This window comes from Theropithecus gelada, chromosome 10, assembly GCF_003255815.1.
Source record: "Theropithecus gelada isolate Dixy chromosome 10, Tgel_1.0, whole genome shotgun sequence".
NCBI classification, from domain to species: Eukaryota; Metazoa; Chordata; class Mammalia; order Primates; family Cercopithecidae; genus Theropithecus; species Theropithecus gelada.
Genome location: NC_037678.1, coordinates 58,533,807 through 58,559,486, shown reverse-complemented (window position 1 = coordinate 58,559,486; position 25,680 = coordinate 58,533,807). Strand labels below are relative to the sequence as shown.

At 50.0% G+C, this 25,680-nt stretch overlaps 1 protein-coding gene across 1 annotated transcript in view; it reads right to left on the bottom strand.

Moving 5' to 3' along the window:
- Positions 1–4,331: 4,331 nt before the first annotated feature.
- The window catches only part of JPH2 (junctophilin 2), a 79,473-nt gene continuing 58,124 nt past the window's right edge, over positions 4,332–25,680 (bottom strand). The window contains exons 3-6 of the mRNA XM_025399053.1: positions 11,148–11,266; positions 8,274–8,995; positions 7,388–7,482; positions 4,332–6,123 (exon numbers count right to left, since the gene is read on the bottom strand). Of these exons, the coding sequence (XP_025254838.1) occupies positions 7,402–7,482; positions 8,274–8,995; positions 11,148–11,266 (922 nt within the window). The 3' untranslated portion in view covers positions 4,332–6,123; positions 7,388–7,401. The remainder of the gene's footprint in view (positions 6,124–7,387; positions 7,483–8,273; positions 8,996–11,147; positions 11,267–25,680) is intronic.

The window sequence follows — 25,680 nt, the reverse complement described above, 5'->3', positions numbered from 1 at the left end:
TAGGAAGCAAATTCCATCCTCCATACTCTCTTTCTTTTTCCTTTGGCCAGATGCAGAGACCAACAAAGCCCTAGGATATGTAGAACCACAGATGGAAAAAACCTGGGTCCCTGAATCACTGTGATGAGGGACAGCTATTCTAGGCTGTTCCATGACAAACTTACATGGTGTATAGCAATTATGAACTGTGGAGTCTATCACCTCAGCCAAGCTTACACTAACTAATGCATGGATATAGAGAGGAATCACAGATAGCCCCTCTCTCAAGGAACTCAGTGTAGTGGAGAAGCTGTGGATAGGAAGAGATACAGGGTTGTGCAGTTAGGAACTGGGCCTCTAAGGAGAGGTCTGATTTTTGTCCTGGCTTCTAGGAAGGAATTTCTAAACCCTTATGATATCCTGATTAACAGGAGTGTCTTTGTTATTCACGGTGGGCTCCTGGGACCACAACTCATAGTTTATGCTAACAAGATGGCTTGTGGTGAGTGCTTGCCATGCCAGAAAAATCAACCACAGGGTTAAAGGATTGGAGCTTTGGGCTATGTGACGTCAGCTTGACGTTTGGGTGTGGGGAGGGGTATGGAGGTTAAGTTTAACCATGTGGGCAATGATTCAATCACCTTTACATAATGAAGTCCCAATAAAAACTCTGGACACTAAAGCACTGGTTAGCTTACCTGGTTGGCCATACTTTGACAAACTGTTACTTACCAATGCTGGCTAGGTAACAGATACCGAGGACACAGGTGTTTAGCATTTGGAACCCTCCCAGATTCCACCCTATGTCCCTTTCCCTTGGTTGGTTCTGATTCACATTCTTTGTTTGTAATAAATGTGACTTGAGTAGAATAGCTTTCAGTGAGTTCTGTGAGTCTTTCTAGTGAATTATTGAGTACGAGGGTAGTCACAGGAACCCTCTTGTTTGTAGCCAGTCAGTATGAAGTGATGGTGGCCCTGGAGACCCCCAAACTTGTATCTGGTGTCTGAAGGGAGAGTAGCTGTGACTCTACAGCCTCAAGATGTAAATAGCTTTAAAAGATCACTAAGAAGTGATTGTATACCACTGCACTCCCGCCTGGGTGACAGAATGAGACTCCATCTCAAAAAAAAGAAGAAGAGGAAGAGGAAGGAAGAGGAAGGAAGAAAGAAGAAGAAGAAGAAGAAGAAGAAGAAGAAGAAGAAGAAGAAGAAGAAGAAGAAGAAGAAGAAGAGGAAGAGGAAGAGGAAGAAAGAAGAAGAAAGAAGAAGAAAGAAGAAGAAAGAAGAAGAAAGAAGAAGAAGAAGAAGAAGAAGAATTACTAGTAATAGCAGCAGCAGCAGTAGTAATAGTAGTAACTGTGATGTAGGCACCTGGTCAAGACAGCCTGGAGTGAATGTTCTGACACATGGGGTGCCCTGGCATCTGTTGCCCTACATGAGGGTCTTACCTGCAGTTGGTCTGTGGACAAAATATGACTCCCCGCTCAGTCCAGGCTCTGTCAGTGAGTTGCTGTGTGATCCTTACAAATCACGACACTCTCTCCAGACCTGTTTCCCCATAGGAAAAACAGGGGGCCAGATGAGCTGATATCTTAGAGTGCCTCCATCTCTGACAACCTAAGGAGTTATTTCCTCAGGCTTCTTCAGAGACCCCCTCCTTCCTTCCCTGAGCTCCTTCAGGAATTCTGAATCATTGCATTCACTCATATCCAATAGACAAATGTTCCCTGCCACATCCCTGTTGACTAGCATCTCCCCTCAGCTGGCTCATCTGCAGTGATGGGAAGTTCACTCTTTCATGGTGGGAGCAGTGTGGTTCTGTAAGAGAGCACAGGCTCTGGGTTTCAGTCCCAGCTCTGTCCTTCCCTCACTGTGATACCTTGAACCAATCATTCCATCTCCCCAAGGCTCAATTTTCCTCATCTGCAAAATGGGTGGACGAGTACATACATCATGGAGATATTGTGAAGAATGGAAAATAAGAGTGCATTTACCATCTGCTCACACCATGCTGGGAATTGTTCTAAGTTCCGTGTTCATATTTTCAATCTGAAGAGGCAGGTAACATAGTATTCATCACCCCCAGAAAAGAAAGTTCTAGATGTTAAGGGACAGATCCAAGATGTGAACCAGCAACCATGTGCTGAACCATACAGCTGTTCTGCCACCACATACAGGAGGTGAAGGGCTTAGCACAGGGTCTGACCTATGGCCACCTGACTCCATTAAGTGTACCAGCAAGACAGGCCGACAGAGCGAGAGGGAGTGGGAACTTTGGCCTCCATAGGCATAGTCAGAGTTTTGCACAAAGCAAGAACCTAAGAGCTATTTTAATTTCAGCATACATGCAAGTTTCATGTTTTACAGTTTAGGTATTATTTGTATTTTTAGTTCTTATTTGGCGGAGAGCATCTTCATATCACTTTTTCAGGCGTGGCACCTTCAAAGGTCATCATCTGGGCCTGCATCTCTTCCAGAACAGCTGGGTCTTCTGTGGGTCCATCAGATTATGAAACTTCCCTTCTTGCCCGAATCCCAAATCTGACCCCCGTGGTTCCTAGGTCCCCTCCCTTACACTGCCCTGGAAGAGTCCTGCAGAGACCTCAAGGCAGTGGACCAGCAATGCTCTTAAGTTCATGCATGGTACAAAACCCCTTAAATGCATTCCGGGCATGGCAGGAGACCCATCAGACTTCCTAGAGCTGCCTGTGGTCAAGACTGGAAGAGGAGGCATCAGCCTGGCTGTGTCCTACCCCTGAGCCAACAGGGGGTGCTGTCTTCGACCAACCCTACCTGGCTCTGAGTCTCCAATCCTGGGGCTCCGGAAGCTGCCTCCTTTGCAAACCATCCAAAGTGAGTTTAATACAGGCACCCCCGCCCCCAACTCATCCAACACACACAAACACACACACACACACAGTGTCTGCAGACCGGCCAACTGGGCTGGCTACCCACCTGCTCTCCCTCTGTGGGTTTTTATCAAAGGCTACAGATTAAAACAATTCCCTCCTCATTCCCACTCCCACCTCCCCTCCTGTGGTTCCTCCAAGTCCATCCTTCCTGGAATCCCAGCATCATTCCAGAGTTTTGAAAACTTTTTTTTTTTTCCAGATGGAGTCTTGCTCTGTCACCCAGGCTGGAGTGCAGTGGCTTGATCTCGGCTCACTGCAACCTCCGCCTCCCGGGTTCAAGTGCTTCTCCTGCCTCAGTCTCCCAACTAGCTGGGTTTACAGGCACGTGCCACCACACTTGGCTAATTTTTGTATTTTCTTTTTTAGTAGAGATGGGGTTTTGCCATGTCGGCCAGCCTGGTCTCAAACTCCTGACCTCAAGTGATCCACCTGCCTCAGCCTCCTCTAACATGCTGGGATTACAGGTGTGAGCCACCATGCCCAGCCTAAAACCTCTTTATCACTATAATCTATCTCATTTGAGCCTCACAACAGCATTGCCTATGAAGGCTGTAGGGCAGGGATTGCAGTCTCCTCAGCAGGAGGAAACTGAGGCATAGAAAGAGGGAGTGAGGGAGCACACGGCCCATCAGTGACAAGGCTGGGTTGGGTGGGGGAGCCAGGCTCCTGAGGACAGGGTGTGCCTGAACTCAAGCCTACTGTTGGTTGAGGGACCCTCTTCTCCAACCCCCTCGCTGGGAACCACCAACTTTAAGAGTAACTTCATGGGCAGTGCTTATTCCTAAAAAGTCAAGAGAACTGCTTTCCTGCCACCAACTTGCTGTGTGTGTGACCTTGGGCAAGTCCCTCTGCTCTAAGCCTCTGTGGAGTGTGGAGATCACATCAGGGTCCCCCACTGATTGAGATATTCTGACTAAACAACTAGTATCTGAATCACCTCCACCCCTTTGGGGTCCCTGGGATCCTCTATCAAAATGCAAGAGGGCTTGTAGCAGAGCTAACAGCACCGCAGTGTGATAACACTCGTCTCCATTTCTCCACTGCTTTCTACAGCCTCAATATCTAATGTAATCCCCACTACCAGGAGGTAGGCACTGTTATTATCCCGATTTTATAGATAAGAAAACTGAGGCTCAGAGAAGTGAAGAAAGTGACCAGGCTAGCACTGGAGACTGGGGGGACTCCACCTCAAAGAGCGGGCTCTTGATTCTACTGTCAGCTACTCATAGAAGTTTCTGGAAGTTTGCTTTAGAAACTCCACTGTAGAAACTCTGTGGCCCTTGAGCCCCCATTCAAACTGAAGCCCTTCAGCTGCCCCTCAAGTATCGTGAGAATGAGGACACAGACGGACAGGACCCACATCTCCCAGCCTATTTCCACCCACCCTCCTTGAGCCAGCCCCTCATCCTGGACCCACAAGCACACTGCAGCCCAGCCAGAGCCCGTGAGCAGATGCAGATTTATTATTGCACAGACTGCAGCATCCTGAACCCCAACCCCAAACACCAGCCCCCAAACTAGGCCTGGGAGCTTTGGCAGGCACAGGCTTGTCTCCAGCACCAGCCAACAAAAAACAGGACAAGAATCTCTGAGACTGAGCCTGGAGCCCGTCAGCACTGAGCAGTGCCCCTGCCCCATTCTCCTCATGCTCCAGGAGTCTTGAGAAGCTCAGATGCAGATACAGAGCTGTGGGCCATGGCCAGCTGAGGATGGAAGAATCTGCAGGTTCTCCTCCATGAAAATGCAGTCCCAGATTCCAGCCAAGTCACAAGGTCCCAGCAGGGCTTGAAACAGCAAGTGTGAAGCTAAGGGAGAAGGTTCCCAAGCACTGAGGGGAAATGGGGAAGCCGACCCCATCAGAAGCAAACTCCTAGGTCCCAGAGCTGCCTGGGGAGGCCCTGCCACAAAGCCAAAGCCCCCAAGGTCCACAGAAATGAAGGGAGGACAGCAGCAGTTCTCTCTGGCTCAGCTTGGAGGCCACGTCCTTCCCCAGGCTTGGAGGGGCCTGGAAGTTCTTTCCCTCCATCCTCCTGGAGGCAAGAAACCATGGCCTTTGGCCCTCCCCCGACCCCCAGGAAACGCAAGGGCCCAGAGACCTAGTGTGGTACAAAACATCTTTAAGTGAGGTACATCCAAGTCTTCTGCCAAGTAAGCCAAAGGGGCTTATAACTGCACCCAGGCTGTACCCAGTTGGAGCCGCAGGCTTGCTCCTCTCCTGCTGGGAAATGCTTCTTGATAAGCAGCGTGTCTTCAACACCTGACTCAGTGCCTGCCCCAGGGACATCTCCCTGGGCTTCCATGGGCTTCTATGCTCCCCTGAGCTTTCGGTGGGCCTTGATGGGGGAGGAGACAAGCCATTCCACAGGGCATCACAGAAGATTTCTCTCACCGGTCCCAGGCCTCCTGCAGGTGACCCTCTAGCATTCCCAGCACACGGGAAACCCCAAATGCAATCCCAGTCTCAGACACACTCCAAAGCAGGCCATCATCACTGCACCTTAACCCCTCTTCCCACCCCCACCCCTTGGCCACCTGGCCAGCGGCTTCCCAGCCAGAGGCTCTATGGGGTCTCCCCTCGTCTATTGGTCCAGAAGGGAAGCTGACTGGACTGGTGGGAGGAGACACAGCACTGTGTTCTGGGATATTCAAACTGACCTTGTCCATTTCCTCTACTGTCACCCAGAACATCTACAGGCAAGGGAGACAGTGCGGGGTGCAGACTGCACAAGGACAGGCCTCTGCACTGGTCTGAGGGGGTCTCAGCACCCACCCCACCCAGCTTCCCTGGGAGGCCTCAGCCCACAGCCAAAGGATTAAATCAAAGCGGGGCAGGGTGGGAGGAATGGGGATGGGATTGAATATTAACGTCCTGGTTAGGTGACATCTCCCAAAACACACAAAAGCCCAGGGAGGGGACAACCTAGGGAAAGGCAAGGGAGTAGAGGAGGGCAGGGGACAGGAGCAGATCAGGAAGCTCAAGAGATCAGGGTGCTTCTCTCTGGGCTCTCCTTGCCCCTGGGCAGAGAGCTCCTGAAGGAGCCCAGGACATTCCATTCCTCTTGGCATCACCACCGCCACCCAGCACAGGCACCATGGGAGGCCTCTTGAAACTCTTGTTGGGTGAATGTGAACTGGACCGCGGGGCTCCAGGTCCAGAGTCCAGTCCTCTTTGGCCACCCTGCCTGGCACTGCAAAAAGACGGTCCTCATGTCCTCAGCAGGAACTTCTGGCTCTGCAAACAGACAGCAAAAGGGTCAGGTGAGGGAGGGAGGGCAGTGGCTGGGACGCCAAGCCAGGTGCAGGGCTCAAGCCTCAGGGTTCATCTTCTCTGGGGCAAGATCCCACCTCTGCATCCCCCCAGACAGCCTTGTCCCTTGGTTCTGATACTCAGCAGGTCACAAACAGGTCCCTGAGGCCTCTCCTGGCTCTGGCTGCCTGCCTCTGTTTATTTGCACATGCTGTTCCCTTTGCTGGTGCACTCATCTCTTCCCTCTTCCTCCCACACTGTCATCTGGTTCACTCCTTTTCACCCTTCAGGTCATTAAAGGAATCAGTGCCTGCAGGAAACATTCCCAGTGCCCCTGTGAAACATGGCACCTGCAGAGCTCAAGCGTTCACCCCCACGGCAGCACCTACCAGGCTGGTATTGTCATTGACTGTTTACGTGGTGACAGCATAGACTCTCCGGGAGCTGATTAAGAACCTCTAGCCCAAACTAAGCTAGGATCAAACAGGGGGGCCTGGGGAAAAGGCAGAAACCCTGTTATTATCGCCAAGCATGGGACTGAGGCTGTGAAGGCTGGTTCCAGCAGGGGGAAGATTTTGTCTTGTAGATGCTTCATCTTGAGAGCAGTGAGGGCCACTCTCCTTCAGCCCAGCCCAGCCCACTCCACTTCATGGGAATTTACCCAAGCCCCCAGCTCCATCATGGGGAGAAAACTGAGAGGGAACCAACGGGCAGAGGAACGGGAAGAGGCTGGGGGACCAAGGGATTAAAGACTGAAGTGGGGAAGAGAGAAAGGGAGCACAGAGATGAGTGTCCCACCATCCCAGGTGAGCTCAGTCTACACCTGTTGTGCTTAATGTTTGAACTGCAAGACTTTTCTGTCATGGGCTCTAAGTTCAGGGTTACTTTCATTGTGTTCACCACGTTCTGAAAGCAGCAGTGAGTCCTTGCGGTATACCCAGCTCCCGCCAGAGCATTACATGTTGACCAAATGAATGAGTGAATGAAGCCCTCAGTGCTCACCTGACAGAGAGCAGGTGCTCTGCAAACATTGAACTAATGAAAGTAAGAGTGTGTGTGTGTGTGTGTGTGTGTGTGTGTGTGTTGGTATCAAATCACACTCTAGGTCCTGGCTTCTGCAGGTGGGTGGACCTCAATTAGTCACAGGACTGTCATCCAAGTACTGGGTAGGTCCCTCCTCCCACCACCCTGGCTCCGAACTCCCCAGGGGCTCCTACCCCTAACCCCTCCTCCAGCCAGTTGGCTGCACCTGGTAGGCGAGGGTCAGGTCAGGAGGTGAACGAAGAGGATGGCCAGGCCGATGTTCAGCAGGATCACCATGCAGATGAGGATGGTGTTGGGGACCTGGGAGCGGTAGAGAGAGGCTGCCTGAGTCCCCATGGCCTCTGAGACACCCCCCACCCAGGTCACAGCAAGGCTGGACAGAGCAAGAACTTCTGGATGGACCTTCCTAACAACATTGCCGTCTTTGTTCACTGTTGTATCCTGTCACCTGGATGGCAGACCATCACAGCTGAAAGGCCTCTTAGACACAACCAAATCCCTCAGGGCCCAGGGAAGAACAAGATCATGCTCCATGTCATATAGTGTGTGGATCAGGCCTGGAACCCAGGCATCCTGCCTTCTTTACTGCTAATTCCCCTTGGGACACATTCTTCTGTCCCTCAGAGCCCAGCTTCAGTCTTTGTTGCTGCGGTTCCTAGCCCCCTGCCTCCCATAAGTCAGGAGGTCTATAACCCAAGTCCTGTTGGGCCCTTCTTCCACCTCCAGGAAGCCCTCACTGCGACACCTTATAGCAGATGCTGCTGGTGCCCAGCCCAAACCCCTGACTGGGCAAATGGACCCACCCTCCAGCTGCTCAGGCTCCCAGCTGCCCCCTGCTCATGAGAACTGCCTCTGCCAATGGGATACCAGGTGCAAAGGCAGGAGGACTCCATGGGGCCATTTATACTCCAAAGTCCTCTGTGGACCAGGCCAAGGCTATACTCCCCTAATCCCCAGCCCTGCTGCATTTTCCCCTGCTCTATCCTGCTTCGGTCTTTCGCACCCCCAAATCCCCCGCCCATGAGTCCTGCCTCAAGCCCTGCTACCTCTAGGGAACCCGACCTTAGGCACACCTTCTCTGACAGCCTCACCTCTTCCACCTCCACCTCCGCCTCTGCCGCCAGCGCTGCCTCCTTCCGTGCCTTCTTCTTGGCCCCGGCCTTGGTCAGCCCTCGGGCCTCAGTCTTACGGGCCTTGGCCCTGGGCTCGGCTTTGGGGTTGATGGGCTTGGGCTCCAGCTTGGCGGGGGTCTCGCGTGCAGGGTCGGGGCCTCGGAGCGTGGGGGCCTGCAGCGGGGCGGTGGCCGGCGACGAGGGCGCGGACTCGGACCCGGAGACCTCGGGCTCGGGCTGGTCCTCGAAGGGCGGAGGCTCCGGCGGCATGGTGCGGACAGCATAGCTGTGGTAGCCCTGGTAAAGCGCCACCTCCGGCTCCCGCGACTGCGCAGGCGGCGCCTGCAGAGCCTCGATGGCCATGCGCTCCGTGGCTGGACGCGCGGGGCTGCGGCGGCCCGCGGCCTCGGAAGGAGTGACTGGCCGGCTGCCCTCGCTGCTGGGCTCGCCGTTCCAGGCGCCCGGACTCAGCAGGCCGTCCTTGGATGCCCCGGGCCGGGGCCGCTTGGGCTGCGGGGGCGTCCCGGCAGGTGACGGGGGGCCACCCTCCGGCCGAGGGGTCTCACGCTCGTGCAGCTGAGGACTCTCGCGGGGCGGCTCTGGGAGGCCCGCTGCGCCGGCGCCCCGGTCGGGGGGCTCCAGCAGGCTCTCCGAGTTCTCCAGGATCTCCTGCAGCAGCCGGCGCTTCTGATATTCTGGACCTGCCAGGGGCACACAGGGAGGCTGGGTTCAAACCCGGCACCACTGTTGGGCGATCCTGAGCCAGTCACTTCACCTCTCGAGCCTCATTCATGGGCTCAGTAGGCACTCACATAGCACTGAGCAAGTGCCAGGCACTGTTCTAAACGCTTTCCAAATATTAACTCATCGAATCCTTGTAGTAACCCTATGAAGTTGATGCTACTGTGAACCTCAAAGGGAGGCTCTGAGAGGTTACATCACTTGCCCAAAGTCACACAGCTGTCAAAGGGCAGAGCCAGAACTAGTACCCAGCAGTCTGGCTCCAGAGGCGATGCCCTTTACTATGGCACGAGTCTCTTTCCATTCCCTTATGTGAAACATGGGCCTGATCATACCTATTTTATAAATACTAATGTAAGGATTGAGAAAATGTATGTCAAAGGCGGAGCTCAGGGCCGGGCACCGGCATAGACCAGCAGGGGGAGCGCTGTGACCAGAAGTGAGGGATCCTCCCAAGCACAGGTTTTTGCTCCTAGGTTTTCCATCTGGCCTCCTTTGGCCTCCTTTCTGCAGCCAGGATCACGTTTAGAAAATGCACATCTGATCACATCATTAACTTAAATTTAAAAATGTTTCATTAACATTAAAACATGGCTGGGCATGGTGGCTCACGCCTGTAATCCAAACACTTTGGGAGGCTGAGGAGGGCGGATCACAAGGTCAGGAGATGGAGACCATCCTGGCCAACATGGTGAAACCCTGTTTCTCTAAAAATACAAAAATTAGCTGGGTGTGGTGGCGTGTGCCTGTAGTCCCAGCTACTCAGGAGGCTGAGGCAGGAGAATTACTTGAACCAGGGAGTCGGCAGTTACAGTGAGTGAGCCGAGATGGTGCCACTGCACTCCAGCCTAGTGACAGAATGAGACTCCATCTCAAACAAACAAACAAGAAAACCCAAAACCTTCATTGCAGAGGATGCCCACCTCTGTCCCTCAGGGGCTCCCACCACTCTATCCATGTGCCAGATCTCTACCAAGGCCAGGAGGTCCTCCTTACTCTGCAGCCTCGATTCTCGGGACCCACGGCCTACTTTGTGATCTGGCTTCCTGGCATGCTGCTCTGTCCGAGTTTCTGTGCCTTTGCGCCTCCTCCACTCATCTCACCCAGCACTATCTGGTGCAGCAGCTCTCAAAGTGCGGTCTCAGACTAGCAGTAGCCGCGTTGCCTGATCCTTAGAAATGCACGTTCATTCATGGGCTCCACCTGAGACCTACTGAATCAGAAACTCTTGGGGTGGGCCCAGAAATCTGTGTCAAATTTGAGACCCACTGACTTGATAGACTCTTGTTCAGCCTGCAAGATTCAGCTCAAATGGCCTCTCCTGAGGGCAGCCTTCTCTAACACTTCCTCTTGCCTAACTGCTTCCTGTGAGCTCCGTCCGCTCCCATTCTAACCACACAGTGCTCATCCTGCTGTGCGCAATGGAACCGTAATCATGAGACAACAGCCACAGTCACTGAGAGCTTACTGAGGACTGGGAATGTACCTTACATGCATGTAATCCATCCACAAAAAAGCAGGTACAGTTCTTACTCCCATTTTACAGATCAGGAAACTGAGGTTTACTGAGGTTTACAGAGGTTAAACACCTCACTCAAAGTCTCACAGCTGGGAAGCAGCAGAATCAGGGTTTGAACGAATGCAGAGTCTGTTTATTGTACCTAGCTCTGTTGTTTTTGTGACTCTCTGCTCCCCTAGATTTTGGACCCCACTTATGTAACCCGAGCCCGGCACAGTGCCTGACACATGGACAGTGCTCAATGCTTGACTGAAACTGTTGGGCAAGTGCAAGAAGCCATTTTTCCCTCTCATCCACCAGTGACTTCTCCCCTCTAAGCTTCACCAGCTCCAGCTGTCTTCCCTGCTCAGATCAGAGAGAAAAGACCACTTGGAGTGCCTCTGCTGCCCTCCCCACGAGCTCAGCATGCAGGCAGAGATGTGTCTCCCCACCTACCCCTGCATCATCCCATCCCACATTTGCACCATGCCCCAGTTTCCGAGAGTCACAGGCATCCAGGAAACCACTTGGACATCTCAGATTCCAGTAAGCAGAGAAAAGCACCCACCCTAGGGATAGCCCTACCCTGCCCATCATTCCCTGGCTGGCCCTACCTGGCTGGTAGAAGTCCGGAGCCAGCTCCCTGGCCAAAGTGCGAGCAATGTTGGACTCCTGGTTGGCAGCCAGGGCGGCCTGTTCCGCTGCCTCAGCTTTGGCCTTGGCGTGGCTTGTCCTATGGAGACAATGTGGCAGAAGACTCAGGATCCTTCCAGAGAACCAGGCTTCTGCCCCTTCTCCCCAACCCACAAAGAGACATGCTAAACAGAGCGTTCTTTCACTCAGGCAGTCAATGAATATTTATTGAGCCTCATGGCCCAGACTGCTATGCACTCTCCAGATCATTTCTTCTTCTTTCTGAGCGCACAGATACACTACCTTTCCCAGTCTCCCTTGCGGTTAGGTGTGGTCAAGTGACTGAGTTCTGGCCAGTGCATTATGGGAAGACATCATGTATGCTATTTCCAGGCTTGGCCCATAAAAACCTCTGTGACTTCTCTTTTTTCCCCAGCATCACTGGTTGAATGCAGAGCAGGCTGAGACCCCAGAATAGGGAACTTAACCTCTGTGCCACAGATCCCTTTGGCAGTGTGGTGAAGCCTGTGAAATCCTTCTCAGAATAATGTTTTCAAATGCATAAAATACATAGGATTACAAAAGGATGCAGTTACTTGACATACTGTTTCCAAAATATTTAAAACAACACATTTGTAAAATAATAATCTATATATTTATAATCACATTAAACAAAATATCAGGTCTGTTAACTACTGTAATTTTAAAGTATCGATTAGCATAAAGGATATTTCAAGGATATCTAATTACAACATGTAATACGACATGAAAATATGTGAGATTTCTATTGGTGACAAAGTCACAGCTGCTACTACTACTATTATGGTTTATTGCCCATTTCCATAATTGAAGAGAAGGCTACATTTCAGTTAGAGTTAATAAAAATATAGATGTAGCTTTTCCCATTGTAGAGGGTACTTCTGGTGCCCTATGCAGATCCCTTCACTGGGCAAATGTGCCCACCCCCGGCTGATGTGAGTGTTGGCTGCTAACGGCTCCTTACTACCCCAGAGAACTGTAGCCCATAGAAGCCACCTTGTTCCAGAAGTTAAAATGCTGCCCTGCCTACCCCTAAACCCAGGCAGCCCATACCAATGACTGGTACTGGTCAGCCTCCTCTTGCCTCAAGAGGAAGGAACTTCAGCTGCAGCAAGTACAATCCACGCTCCAGAGTCCCCCCTGGACTGGCTGAAGCAGGTCTCCAGCTGAGACCACATCTTTGCTCAGCTCCTTCCCTACGCCATCCTGCGTGTCATTCTCCTCTCTCCTGAAAGCCTCCCTCAATAAATCACTTACACAAGAATCCCCACTTCAGGCTCCACTTCTGGCGAATCTAACCCTCACCATCCAAGTTCATGGACACCTGAAATCTATCCACAGACCCTCCCATGGACTCCAAGTTAAGAAATCTGAGCCTATAAAATGATTGCGTGGAGCAAAGCCCCTTCCCACAGCCCCACAGTTGCACGTGACAGGAGCAAATCTTAAACATTCATTGTGTTAAGTACCTGAGATTTGGGGGATGTCTGTTTCAGCTGTTAGCCTAGCTTAACTCACAGAAAAACCCACTAAAGTAATAACAGTCCAGTTTCTGAATGGGCCAGGCATGGTTCTAAAGGAGTTATGAAGATTATCTCATATGCTCATTCTAATGGCTTAGGAAGCTGGTGCTGTTATTACTCTCCCTATTTTACAGTAAAGAAAATTGAAGCGCAAACAGGTTAAGCAATTTGCCCAAGGTCACAAAGTCCTGAAGTGCAGCAGCTGGGACTTTGAACCCAGGCAACGTAACTCTAGGGCAGTGGTGTCCAATCTTTTGGCTTCCGTGGGCCACATGGGAAGAAGAAGAATTGTCATGGACCACACAGAAAATACACTAACGATAGCTGATAAGCTCAAAAAAAAAAAAAAATCACACACACAAAAAAATCCCATACCATTTTAAGAGAGTTTATGAATTCATGTTGGGCGGCACTGAAAGCCGTCCTGGGCTGCATACAGCCCACGGGTTAGACAAGCTTGCTCTATACCAGCAGCTGAGCATGTGCCAGAGCCTCTGCCAGGAGCTAAGCATGGCCAGGAACTGAGGACAGAGACTCTGTGGACCAGAAAGGCCACTGTCAGATGAGGGAGCTGGCTAGTAAAAGACACAAAAACTATTTAATAAAATGCAATGAAATAAAAAGTACCGAATTATAACTGTGAAATATGCCGCGAAGGAGGAATAGAGAATACAATGAAAATGCAGGACAGAGAGACTTAATGTTGATGGGTGGTGGAGGTGGGCTGGTCAGGAAAGGATTCCTTGAGGAAGTTGACATTTGAGTTGAGACTTGAAGAAACACATACATTAGGCCCGTAAGAGGTGGGTGGGTCAATGAACCAGGTAGACAGAAGGGCACGTGCAAGGACTCTGACACTGAGGAAGAGCTTGGTGCCTTCGATGAGTTTCAAAGCCAAGTCAGAGTGTCCACTCTCTACAGATGAGTTAATTCCTTGGGGAATTGATGTGTGTGTGTCTTTATCTCAGTCTCCAGCAGAGAACTGGGTGCACAATAAGGAGGATAAATTCCCTTAAGCTTCTACTATGCACCAGGCCTTTTATCCCTTACAAACCTCAAAACTGTGAGTAGTGAGGTAGTGTTTACCTGTCCCTACTTCACAGGTGGGGAAACAGGTTCAGAAAGGTGTCTTGCTCAAGGAAACAAAATAGAGTTAACATTTACAAAGCACTTAATACATGTCAAGGGCTTTACAGAAATTAACGTATTTAACCCCCCAATAACTCTACAGGGTAGATGTTATTCCCATCATCCCTCTCTACAGAGGAGACATCCAAGGCACAGGAGGGTTCGAAAGAACCCAGGCCAGCGCGGTGGCTCGTGCCTGTAATCCCAGCACTTTGGGAGGCTGAGGCAGGAAGATCACTTGAGCTCAGGAGTTCAAGACCAGCCTAAGCAACATAGCAAGACCCTGTCTCTACTAAAAATTAAAAAAAAAAAAAAAAAAAATAGCCAGGTGTGGCGGCGCACGCCTGTAGTCCCAGCTACTCAGGAGGCTGAGGTGTCGGGGATTGCTTGAACCTAGGGGACCAAGGCTGCAGTGAGCTATTATCGCCCCATTGCACTCCAGCCTGGGCAACTGAGCAAGACCGCGTCTCAAAAAGAGAAAAAGAATCCACCCAAACTTATTACATAGCCAGTAAGTACCAGAGTAAGGATTCAAACCAAAGCATTGTGGGATCTAGAGTCTGCATCCTAACCACAGGTTCAATTTCCACTCAATAGCAAGCAGCAGAGTAAGATTCCAAACCTGGAGCTATCTGATTTCCAAGCCCCTGCCTCTCCACTATGCCATATTGCCACAGTAATGTTTACTGAATGAATGAATACATGGCTGAAGGCACACATGCAGGTGTGCACATATGTAGGGGCAAGGAGGCAGCCTAGGGAAGAGTTAAGAGCACATAGTTTTGGAATTAGAAGCCCCGGATTCCAATTTGGGCTCTGCCAAGGCCAGGGACAGAATGAGCTGACCAAGGCACTCACCTCAGGGGCAAAATTTACAGGGTTGCCAAAAAAAACTCAGGGATCAAGAGGAATCACATTTTAATGCAATATTTTAAAAGTCAAAATTAATGCAAAAATAAATCCTTGATGAACAACCTATGAAGAAAATTTTAAATAAAGCCTGGATTGGACCCTGCACTTAGATCCCTCACTTACTCACTCACCTCACCCCACTGGGACTCTAGGACCTTGGATGCATGCATAGCTTTACCTCTCTGTGCCTCAGTTTCTTCATCTCTAAAGTGGAGATAGTAATTCTCCCCTCCTGAACTTGCTGTGAAAACTAAGTGAGAGACAACACGTGAAAGTGTTTAGCCTTGAGGATGATGATGACGACAATGATGATGGGGTATTGGTGGCGGTGGTGAAAGAGGAGGAGGAGAATGACATTTGTACATCAAAACTGAGTGTGCTACATGCATATCCCCAGGCTTATTTTTGCCTACATGTGAGTATGTGTGAGACAAAGTTCTAAACTTTTTAGAGCCACTTCTCTGGGAACCTGAAACCCCAGGAGGAAGGAGGAGGGAAAGGGCTGGATAAGCCTTCAAAATGAGAAAATGCCCCTTTTGTTGGTCATGTGAGCGGAAGGATGCCCACTTTCTGGTGCCTTTGGAAGCTGTGCCGAGGACTCCTCAGGCAGGAAAGGCAGCCTCTCCCCACAGCCCTGGAAGATCCTGGAGGAACAACTGTGTACAGCCAGAACAGGGGCGGCCACACAGCCCAGGGCAATGAGGGCTGCTGTGCTGGAAGGAAGCACACCCTGTCCATCTCCAACCGCCTGGCCCGCTGCATCCTATCAGCGCTTCTCCCCCATCCCATGCTCCCAGTCTCTGATCCCAGCCTTCAGGCCAGGAATCCCGGCATTCTTCAGCACCCTCCCTTCCCACCTCCTTCCACATCCACAGCCCATCAGTCACCAACGCCGGTCTCTCCGGCTCCCTTTTTAACTCTTGAACCCTCTGCCACTCCTCCTGCACCCCCTCCCGTGTGTCTCCCCTGCCTGCCAGCTCGCTCCTACAGCTGCTCCTGCACACAGCGGCTCAGCGAGCCTGCTTAAGCACACACCCGTGGCCTCACCCCTTGCTTCAAATCTTTGCAAGTCCTCCTACTGTGCTCACAATAAAACCCTAGCTACTGAGTATGGCCTTCAAGGCTCTCCAGACCCTTGCCCGAGGCAGTGTAGATGGGGTATACCAGCAGCTCACGGGGTGAAGGGTGGGCAGAATCACTATGGCTGGGAGGCTATTGCTTCTAGGCCAGGGCCTCTCGTAATGCAGTCTGTGACCCCCACGCAATATCCTCATCACCCGGAAGCTCAGAAATGCAAATTCGCAGGCTCTGCCCAGACCGACTCATCGGAATTTGAAGGGAACGAGCCTAGGAATCTGTGTTTTATACTCCAGATCCTGACTAAAGTTTGAGAAGCACATGTTCTGCAGAGAGAAAAGCTAGCTCCATCTTGAAGCTGTTCCCAGCCTTCTCCACCCCCTATGGGTGCCCTGGATGTTTTCCTTTCAGCTCCAAGGTCCCTCCCTGAATCAGGGCCCTGCTGGGGAAATGCAGGAAGCGTTTCCTGACCACTCACCATCTCTGGATCCATGCCTCTGGGTGAGGGTCTGGAGGACGGCTCTGACCCTGCTTGGGGGAAGGGAGCAGCCACTGGGGCTGGGGGAGGAACAGGGAGACTCTTCTTGATTTCATTCGGATGAACTTTCGTCAGCAGGGTTAAAAATAAGGCTGGTGTATCTGGGATAGGAGCAGGGCTATCACCCAATAGAGCCACTTCGAGAAGCTCCCGCCCCACCCTGGCCTCCTTTCCCCATCTCTCCTCCCAGGCCCCTAACTGCCTGGCTGTTTCCCAATTGTCTCCACCAGGCATTGGTGGCCTCATGCGGCCAAAGGGGGACACTCACCAGACTTGCCCCGACTCTAGGCCTTTGCTTAGGCTGTTCCCCCACCTGGAAGGCTCTCTCCCTCCTGCTGTGATCCTGGCCTTAAAGAGTCAGTTTAAGACCCACCTCTATGTATTGGTTAATTCATTTAGTACAACTTTATGGAGTGCCTACTATGTGCTAGGCACTTTTCTGAGCACTGAAGACATAGAGGCAAACTGAACATCCAAAAATCCCTTGTATCGTCAGGCATAGTGGCTCACGCCTGTAATCCCAACACTTTGGGAGGCTGAGGCAGGAGGATCACTTGAGGCCAGAAGTTTCAGACCAGCCTGGGCAACACAGCAAGACCCCAACTCTATCTTAAACAAAAATAGGAGAAAAGAAAGAAAGGAAACAAAAATCCCTTGCAGAGGTTACATTCCAGGGCATGGGTCAGCAGATGACAGTGGTAGGCTAAACCCAGCCTGCTGCCAGCTTTTGTACCACCCATGAACTAAGAATGGTTTTTATATATTTGAACGGTTAGAAAAGAAAAACACAAAAGTAAGGGCCAGGCATGGTGGCTCATGCATGTAATCCCAGCACTATGGGAGGCTGAGGCAGGTGGATCACTTGAGGCCAGGAGATCAAGACCAGCCTGGCCAACATGGTGAAATGCTGCCTCTACAAAAAAAATACAAAAATCAGCTGGGTACGGTGGTGCGCACCTGTAGTCCCAGCTACTTAGGAGGCTGAGGCAGAGAATCACTTGAATCTGGGAGGCAGAGGTTGCAGTGAGCCAAGATTGCATCACTGTACTCCAACTCCAGCCTTGGTGACAGAGTGAGACTCTGGCTCAAAAAAAAAAAAAAAAAAAAAGTAATATTTTGTGACACATGAAAATTACATGAAATCCAGATATCCATGTCCCTATAAATAAAATTTTGTTGAAACACAGCTATGCTCATTCATATTGTCTAGAGTTAAGTAGTTGCCATAGAGACCATATGACCTACAAACACCAAAATATTTACCATCTAGTCCTTTACAAAAGTCTGCCGACCGCTGTACTCAACGTATTCACTCAATGAATGTCTCCTCTACTATTATGATGAATAATATTAATCTTGGTTATTTGTTGAGCACTCTGTGACCAGCCTTAATGCCATGGCCTCCTGTGTAAACACATATGGCCTCACAGAGCTGGAGGCACGTTCTCAAGGTCACACACTACAAAGTGAACCTGCCCAGGCTCTTCCCCATGACACCAAGCTGCTGCCTTCCTGGTACCACCTCTGAGGCAGGTCCATCATCTGCTGGGACCAAGGATGGGAATGAATAGGACCCAGCAGACGCCTGCGGAGTTCGCAGCCTAATGCAGCCCTGCCAGGTCAATCAGGCAACATTTCTGGAAGTCCATGGATGAGCAGGCGCTCAGAGCAAAGTCTGTAAACCACATGGTGGAGTGGCAAAGAGGGGGTAACTCCGGCCAGGTTGCCCGGGTGCAGACCCTGGCTCTGCTCATCACCTCGAGCCCAGTCTCCTCATGTGTAAAATGAGACTAATGAGGGCATGTGTCTCCAAGGAATGGCGTAAGGAGTAAATTAGTTACAGTCATGTGGCTCAGAACACAGGAAGTGCTACCTAAGGGCTTGTTACATAAAATGAGAGGTGAAGTTTTACCCTGGGCAACACAGTGAGACCCCGTCTCTACAAAAAAATAAAATAAAAACATTAGCCAGGCATAGTGGCTAATGGTCCCCACTACTTGGAAGCCTGAGGTGGGAGGATCGCTTGAGCCTGGGAGGTCAAGGCTGCAGTGAGTTATGATTACACCACTGCAAGCCAGCCTGGGTGACAAAGCAAGATCCTATCTCAGAAAGGAAAGGAAAAGAAAGGAAAGGGGAGGGGAGGGCAGGGGAGGGGAGGGGAGGGAAAAAAAAGGCACAGTGTTTTGAAGGGGACTGAAAGAAAAATCCTGAACGTCCTAAATGCCACTGAATTGTTCACTTTAGCATAATAATAATAATTTAAAAACCCTGCAGCCCAGGAATCCCATGGTAGGTTTGGATGATGGGGCAGATAATCTGGGTCCCTGGCTCAGGCCACTGCCAGCCTCTCTGGAGGCTGCTGAGGTGGTTACAGGGAAAGTGCTGCCCAGCATCTTCCTGAGGTGGGAATGCTTCCGACGTCACTGACCTACCCTCTCCCAAAATAGCCCCTCATCCCCAGCTCTGGCTGGTCATGGCCATTTCCCCCAGAACAACCATGGTCAGGCTAATCTAGAGGAAGGACCACAGCTGGGTGTCCAGCCACTGGCCCAGAGAGCTCCCTAGGAGAAAGCCCCCTCCGTCCCCAAGGATGCAGGTGCAGTCAGGGAACGCTGACCCATGGGACCTTCCTCTCTTCACCCAGGACTCCATTCATTCTCATTCGGCAAATGTGTGCTGAGCCCCTGCTATCTGGAGCCCAGAACTGGGTGCTAGAGACATGGACAGTGGTCAATGAGGCAGGCAGTGCCCTACTGGGAAGCCCCTCACAAGAGGGGTTAAGGGCACAAACCCAAGTCCAATTCATAGCACCATCATCTAGATATCTGACCTTTCCTCTCTGACCTCAGTTTCTCCAACTCAGAAATGAGGACAAGAATACTAATCTCACAAAATTACCGGGAGTCTGAAATGAGAGAGCACAAACATGCTTAGCATAAACTGAGCACGTAACAAATATTAGCTATCATTATTGTTTTCGTTACTATTATAACAATGCTTACCAGCATTCACTTCCAAAATTCTATCATTTGCCAACAAATGGACGTGTCATCTAAACATCATTTCAGGGTTCACCCACATTGTAGCATGCATTCCTTTTTATTGCCAACTAATATTCCATTGTGTGGATAAACTGTATTTTGTTTACCAGTTCAATAGTTGATGGACATTAGGGTTGTTTCGACTTTTTGGTTATTTTGAATAATGCTGCTACGGAAATCTATGTATAGGTTTTTGGGTGGACATGTTTTCATTCCTCTTGAGTATATACCTAGGAATTGCTGGGTCCTGTGGTAACTCTATGTTTAACCTTTTGAGGGTCTGCCGAACTGGTCTTGAGATGGCTGTACCATATTATGTTTCATTGGTAACACATAAGAGTTCCAGTTTCTCCACATCCTCCCTAATACTTGATATCATCCTTCTTCTTTTTTTTTTTTTGGAAACAGAGCCTCGCTCTGTTGCCCAGGCTGGAGTGCAGTGGCACAATCTTGGCTCACTGCAACCTCCGCCTCCCGGGTTCAAGTGATTCTCCTGCCTCAGCCTCCCGAGTACCTGGGATTACAGGCACCCGCCACCACACCCGGCTGATTTTTTTGTATTTTTAGCAGAGACGGGGTTTCATCATGTTAGCCAGGATGGTCTCATCTCCTGCCCTCGTGATCCACCCACCTTGGCCTCCCAAAGTGCTGGGATTACAGGCGTGAGCCACCGCGCCCAGCCCATCCTTCATTTTGATTGTTGCCATGCTAGAGGTTTGGGAAGTACCATCTCGTGGTTTTGATTTGCATTTTCCTGATGGCTAATGAGGCTGAGCATCTACGTGCTTCATGGCTGCTTGTATGTCTTCTTAGGATAAATGTCTATTCAGATGCTTTGCCAGATTTTAATTGGATTTTTTTCCTTTTTATTATCGAGTTGTAAAACTTCTTTGTATATTCTTATGCAAGTCACTTACCATATATATGATTTGCAAATATTTTTCCCATTCTCTGGGCTCTTTTCACTTTTTTCCTTTGAAGTACAAAAGTTATTTTATTTTAATGAAGTCCAATTTAGCTCTCTTTTGTGACTTGTGCTTTGGGGGTCATAGCTAAGAAGGTTTTGCCTAACCCAAGGTCATATCAATTTACTCTTATATTTTCATCTCAGAATTTTATGGTTTTAGTTCTTACACTTAGTTCTATGAACACTGTTTCTAATAAGAAAAAGTGGGAAATAACCTAAGGGCTCATCCCACCCTATGAGGTAGATACTACCACCACTTTACAGAAGAGGAAACTGAGGCACAGGGAGGTTAGGTCATTTGCTCATTCTTGTTATAATCAAAGTAATAATGAAGGCAGACATGGCCCCTGCTCTTGAAGGATGTAGAGTCTGCTAAGAGAGATAAGACCAAGTAAAAAGTCTTGAGTACAGAACAAGACTATGGGGCAGGAGAAAGCCCACGGGGTGGGTGACATGTTCATAATTTGAATTTTATTATTTCTATATTATAAATATAATATATACTATAAAAATAAAATGGCTTCCTAAAAGAAAATTTTGGAAAATGAGCATTTTTTAAAATAAAAAATTGCTATTAACATTTTCATCTTGGCTCAAGCCTGTAATCCCAGCACTTTGGGAGGCCGAGACGGGCGGATCATGAGGTCAGGAGATCGAGACCATCCTGGCTAACACAGTGAAACCCCGTCTCTACTAAAAATACAAAAAATTAGCCGGGCGTGGTGGCGGCGCCTGTAGTCCCAGCTACTCGGGAGGCTGAGGCAGGAGAATGGCGGGAACCCGGGAGGCGGAGCTTGCAGTGAGCCGAGATCGCGCCACTGTACTCCAGCCTGGGCGACAGAGCGAGACTCTGCCTCAAAAAAAAAAAAAAAAAAAAAAATTTTCATCTTTTTCTTTTTAAAATTTTTTTTAAAGAGACAGAGTCTCGCTCTGTTGCCCAGGCTTGGGTGCAGTGGTGCAATCACAGCTCACTGCAACCTTGAACTCCTGGGCTCAAGCGATCCTCCCACCTCAGCCTCCCAAGTAGCTCAGATTACAGGGGCACGTCACTGTACCCAGTTAACATGGTGGTATATTCCAAGTTGGTCAGGAACACAGCTGCATGACTGCGGGTGACTTATTGAAATTCTCTGTGCTTTGATTTTTCCATCTGTAAAATGAGGTTATGAAGAGCCCCTATCTCACAGGCTTGTGGGGATTAGAGAGATAACTGACTGGCAGAAAGCACTGGGAACAGGGCCTGGCACACAAGCTCGATGCAGATTTGTTCTAGTTGAGGTGAGGAGTAAGGGTGGCATTGGGGATTCTGAGGTTGGGGGGCTGTGATAGCCCTCAGGTCCTATGTAGAACCTCTCCATCTTGGAAGCTCCACTGAAATCCCCCAGCCTCCAGCTGGAGCGAAGCCTCCTCCAGGGAGGGAGTGGGTGTGTGAGCTCTCAGCCTAGAAGACCGGGCAAAGTAATAAGAGTTGCTGCTTACTGGCCGGGCGTGGCAGCTCACGCCTGTAATCCCAGCACTTTGAGAGGCAGAGGCAGGTGGATCACTTGAGATCCAGAGTTTGAGACCAGCCCGGTCAACATGGTGAAACCTCATCTCTACTAAAAATATAAAAATTAGCTGGGTGCAGTAGTGCACATCTGTAATCCCAGCTACTCGAGAAGCTGAGACAGGAGAATTGCTTGAATCCGGGAGGCAGAGGTTGCAGTGAGCCGAGATTGCGCCACTGGGCGACAGAGCCAGGCTGGGCGACAGAGCCAGGCTGTCTCAAAAAAAAAAAAAAAAAAAAAAAAGAGGTGCCGCTTACTGAGAGCTAACTATGCACCAGACACTCAGCCAAAGGTATCAGCTGAATAATGGCCCCAAAGATATTTTGTCCTACTGTCTGGAACCTGTGGACGTTACCTTCTATGGCAAAGAGGGCTTTGCAGGTGTGATTAAATTAAGATCTTGAGATTGAGAGATCATCCTGGATTACACAGAAAGGCCCTAAATGTAACCGCAGGCGTCCTTACAAGAGGGAGATTTAATAACAGAAGAGGAGAAGCCGATGCGATGATGGGAGCAGAGATGGGAGTGATGTGTTTTGAAGACAGGAAGGTGCCATAGCTCAGGAACGCAGGGGGCCACTCGGGGTTGAAAAGGCAAGCGCAGAGATCCTCCCCTTCGAGCCTCCAGAAGGAAATGTGACTTTAGACTTTCGACCTCCAGAGCTGTCAAAGAATATATCTGTATTGTTTTAAGCCACCGAGTTTGTAGTAATGTTACTGCAGCAACAAAAGACAACAAAACGACCTGTGTGATCTCATGCCGTCCTCAAAACGATGCACTTCACAGCGGAAGAAACGCAGGCTCAGAAAATCATTTGCCCATGGCTCATAGCTAGTAAGTCCAGAACTGGCTCGAGCCCAAACCCAGGTTTCCCTGGCACCAAAGCCTTTGCTGACCCCTGCATCTGCCACATCGCTTCAGCTCATGCCCACTTTCCACAGGGCCCAGCAGCTGTGGTTGCCTCAGCCCAGCCTCGTCCCCCAGGGATATCAAGGAGGCCCCTGAGTTTTACGTTCCTGATATTCCTGCTGCCTGTCTGAGAGGGCCTGGGGCTGGGTTACCAGCGTGTTCCCCACATCCTTCACATCTGCAAGAAAGTCTAGTTCTCTGGGGCCTGGCATCGCCTGGCTGACTCTGCAGGACGGAGGTCTGACTGCATTTTGGCAACCAATGAAATGACAGGGAGGGAACCTCGCACCTTGCTCCTCCCCCACCAACCAACAGAGTATTGGACCCTGCAGTTTAACCTGGATCTAGCTGCCAGCAAAGAGGCTTTCACTGCATAAGTTGACAGAGCACTTCAAAACCACACGGGGAAACTTCATTTTCAAAAAATCTATGCCTAATTTTAAAATTTTACAAACTACAAAAACCATCATGTTAAAGCAACAACGCGCTGAAGTTACTTCGCTAACACAATAGTTATTTTAGTTTTTGAGACTTCCTTGTCTGTTCAGGTGTGAACCTATTATTTTTTCCTTTTTTTGGGGGGGCCCCTCCATTTATAACACAATGTACACACCTATTTTTTTTATCAGGGCTGTGAACACAGTAAAGATTCCATTTTTGAGGCATGGTGGTTAATGGCATGGACTCTGAAGTCACGCTGTGTGGGAGTGAATCCCTGATTTACTAGCTTTCACCTAGACAAGTCACTTAGTCCCTCTGTGCATTGGTTTTCTCTTCTTAAAGGTAAGAGACGCCAGGCAGATTTCTCAGATGGCTCCTGTATTCCCATCCTAGTGTAATCCCTTCCCCTTGAGTGTGGGCTGGACCTGAAGACATGCATCTAATGAACAGAATATGCAAAAGTCATGGGATGTCACTTCCATGATTTGTTTAGACTGTGACTTCTCTCTTGCCACCAGTCTCTTGCTGGCTTTGCTGAAGCAAGCTGCCATATTGGAGAGGAATTGAGCCCCTCGGTCTAATAGGCTGCAAGAAACTGGATCCTAACAATAATATCCACGTGTTTGAGAAATGGATCTTTCCCTGGTGGAGCTTTCAGATGAGACCACAGCCCTGGTCAATACCTGGACTGCAGCCTGAGAGAGACCCTGAGCCAGAGGACTCAGTCACCATGCCCTGACACCTGACCTGCAGATTAGACAACAAATGTGTGTTGTTTTAAGTTGCTCTGTGTGGGGATAATTTGTTATGCAGTGATGGGTAACTAACACAGTGGGGATAATAATAGTGCCTACATCATAGGGTAATGAAAATTAAATGAGTTAATGGCCACAAAGGGCTCAGAACAGTGCCTTGCACTCTTCTTAAGCACTATACAATTGTTAGCTGTTCCTGCCATACTTTTATAATTTACTCACTTAAGTAATTTTCCATGTTTCCATATACTGACATTTATCATTTAATTGTTCAACCATTTTTTTTTCTTTAAAAATCTATCATCTACATATTTTTGTGCTAGTGATTCCCCTTCTGGGAATGTGACCAACAGATATACTCAAGTTGTACAAAATGACACATTTTGTACAAGTCCCAAATGACTTCTGGAAACTTTTGTCCCCATAACCATCATTCACTTCTTTATCTGGTGAACTCCTACTCATCCTTCAGGACCCTTCCCCAGGAAAGCTTACCCTAACTGCCAGCTGTCTGCTCTTACCATCTCTTGCACTTAGCTGCCAGGTGACTTTGCCTTTCTCTGATTAGTCCGTGGGTATTTATTGTAACACTGTAACAGCAAAAGATTGGAAACAAAGCCAAGTCCAGCAGTACTAAATTATGGCATAGACATTTGAAGGAGTATTATGTAGCCAATCCTAGGAATAAGATTGATTTCTATGTATGACAAAGAGTGAATTCCAAGATATGTTAAGTCAGGTAGCAAGGTGTAAAAGAATTTCTATTGTATGTAACATTTGTGTAAACAGACAACCTGTTTGCTCTTCTATATAGAGAATAATTATGGAAAGATAGGTAAGAAACTTATAATACAAGTTGCCCCACTGGGAATGAGGTGGAAGAGAGGAAGACAGACAGACAGACAGACAGACACACACACACACACACAGACATTTGGGTTGGTTATTTTCCTTTTGCCCCATCTCCTCCCCTTGCCCCACCCCCATCCATTCCCCACCTAGCTGTGTGCCCAGGGAGATCATCTCTACAGCCTGCATCACCAGCACCTTTGCTCACTGGTTTCCAGTGTGCCCAGTCAATTGGCAGCCCCAGTAAGAGGCTGGAGAGGGCTGGGTGTCTATTCCACTTCTCCCTCTTCCTGCCTGGCTCCCTCCTCCACAGCTGCAGCTCTCACTGGCCCCCTCACCACCCCCCTCCACACCTGCAGCTCTCACCCACACCCACCACCCCTCTCCACAGCTGCAGCTCTCACTGTCCCCACCGCCCCCCTCCACAGCTGCAGCTCTCTCCACCCCCACCACCCCCCTCCACAGCTACAGCTCTCACCCACCCCCACCGCCCCATCCAGGCCTGCAGCTCTCACCCACCCCCACTGCCCCCCTCCACAGCTGCAGCTGTCACCCACCGCCACCGCCCCCCTCCACAGCTGCAGCTCTCACCCACCTCCACTACCCCCCCTACGCCTGCAGCTCTCACCCACACGCACCGCCCCTCTCCACAGCTGCAGCTCTCACCCACCCCCACCGCCCCCCTCCACAGCTGCAGCTCTCACTGCCCCCCACCACTCCCTCCACAGCTGCAGCTCTCGCCCACCCCCACCGCCCCCTTCCACAACTGCAGCTCTCACCCACCCCC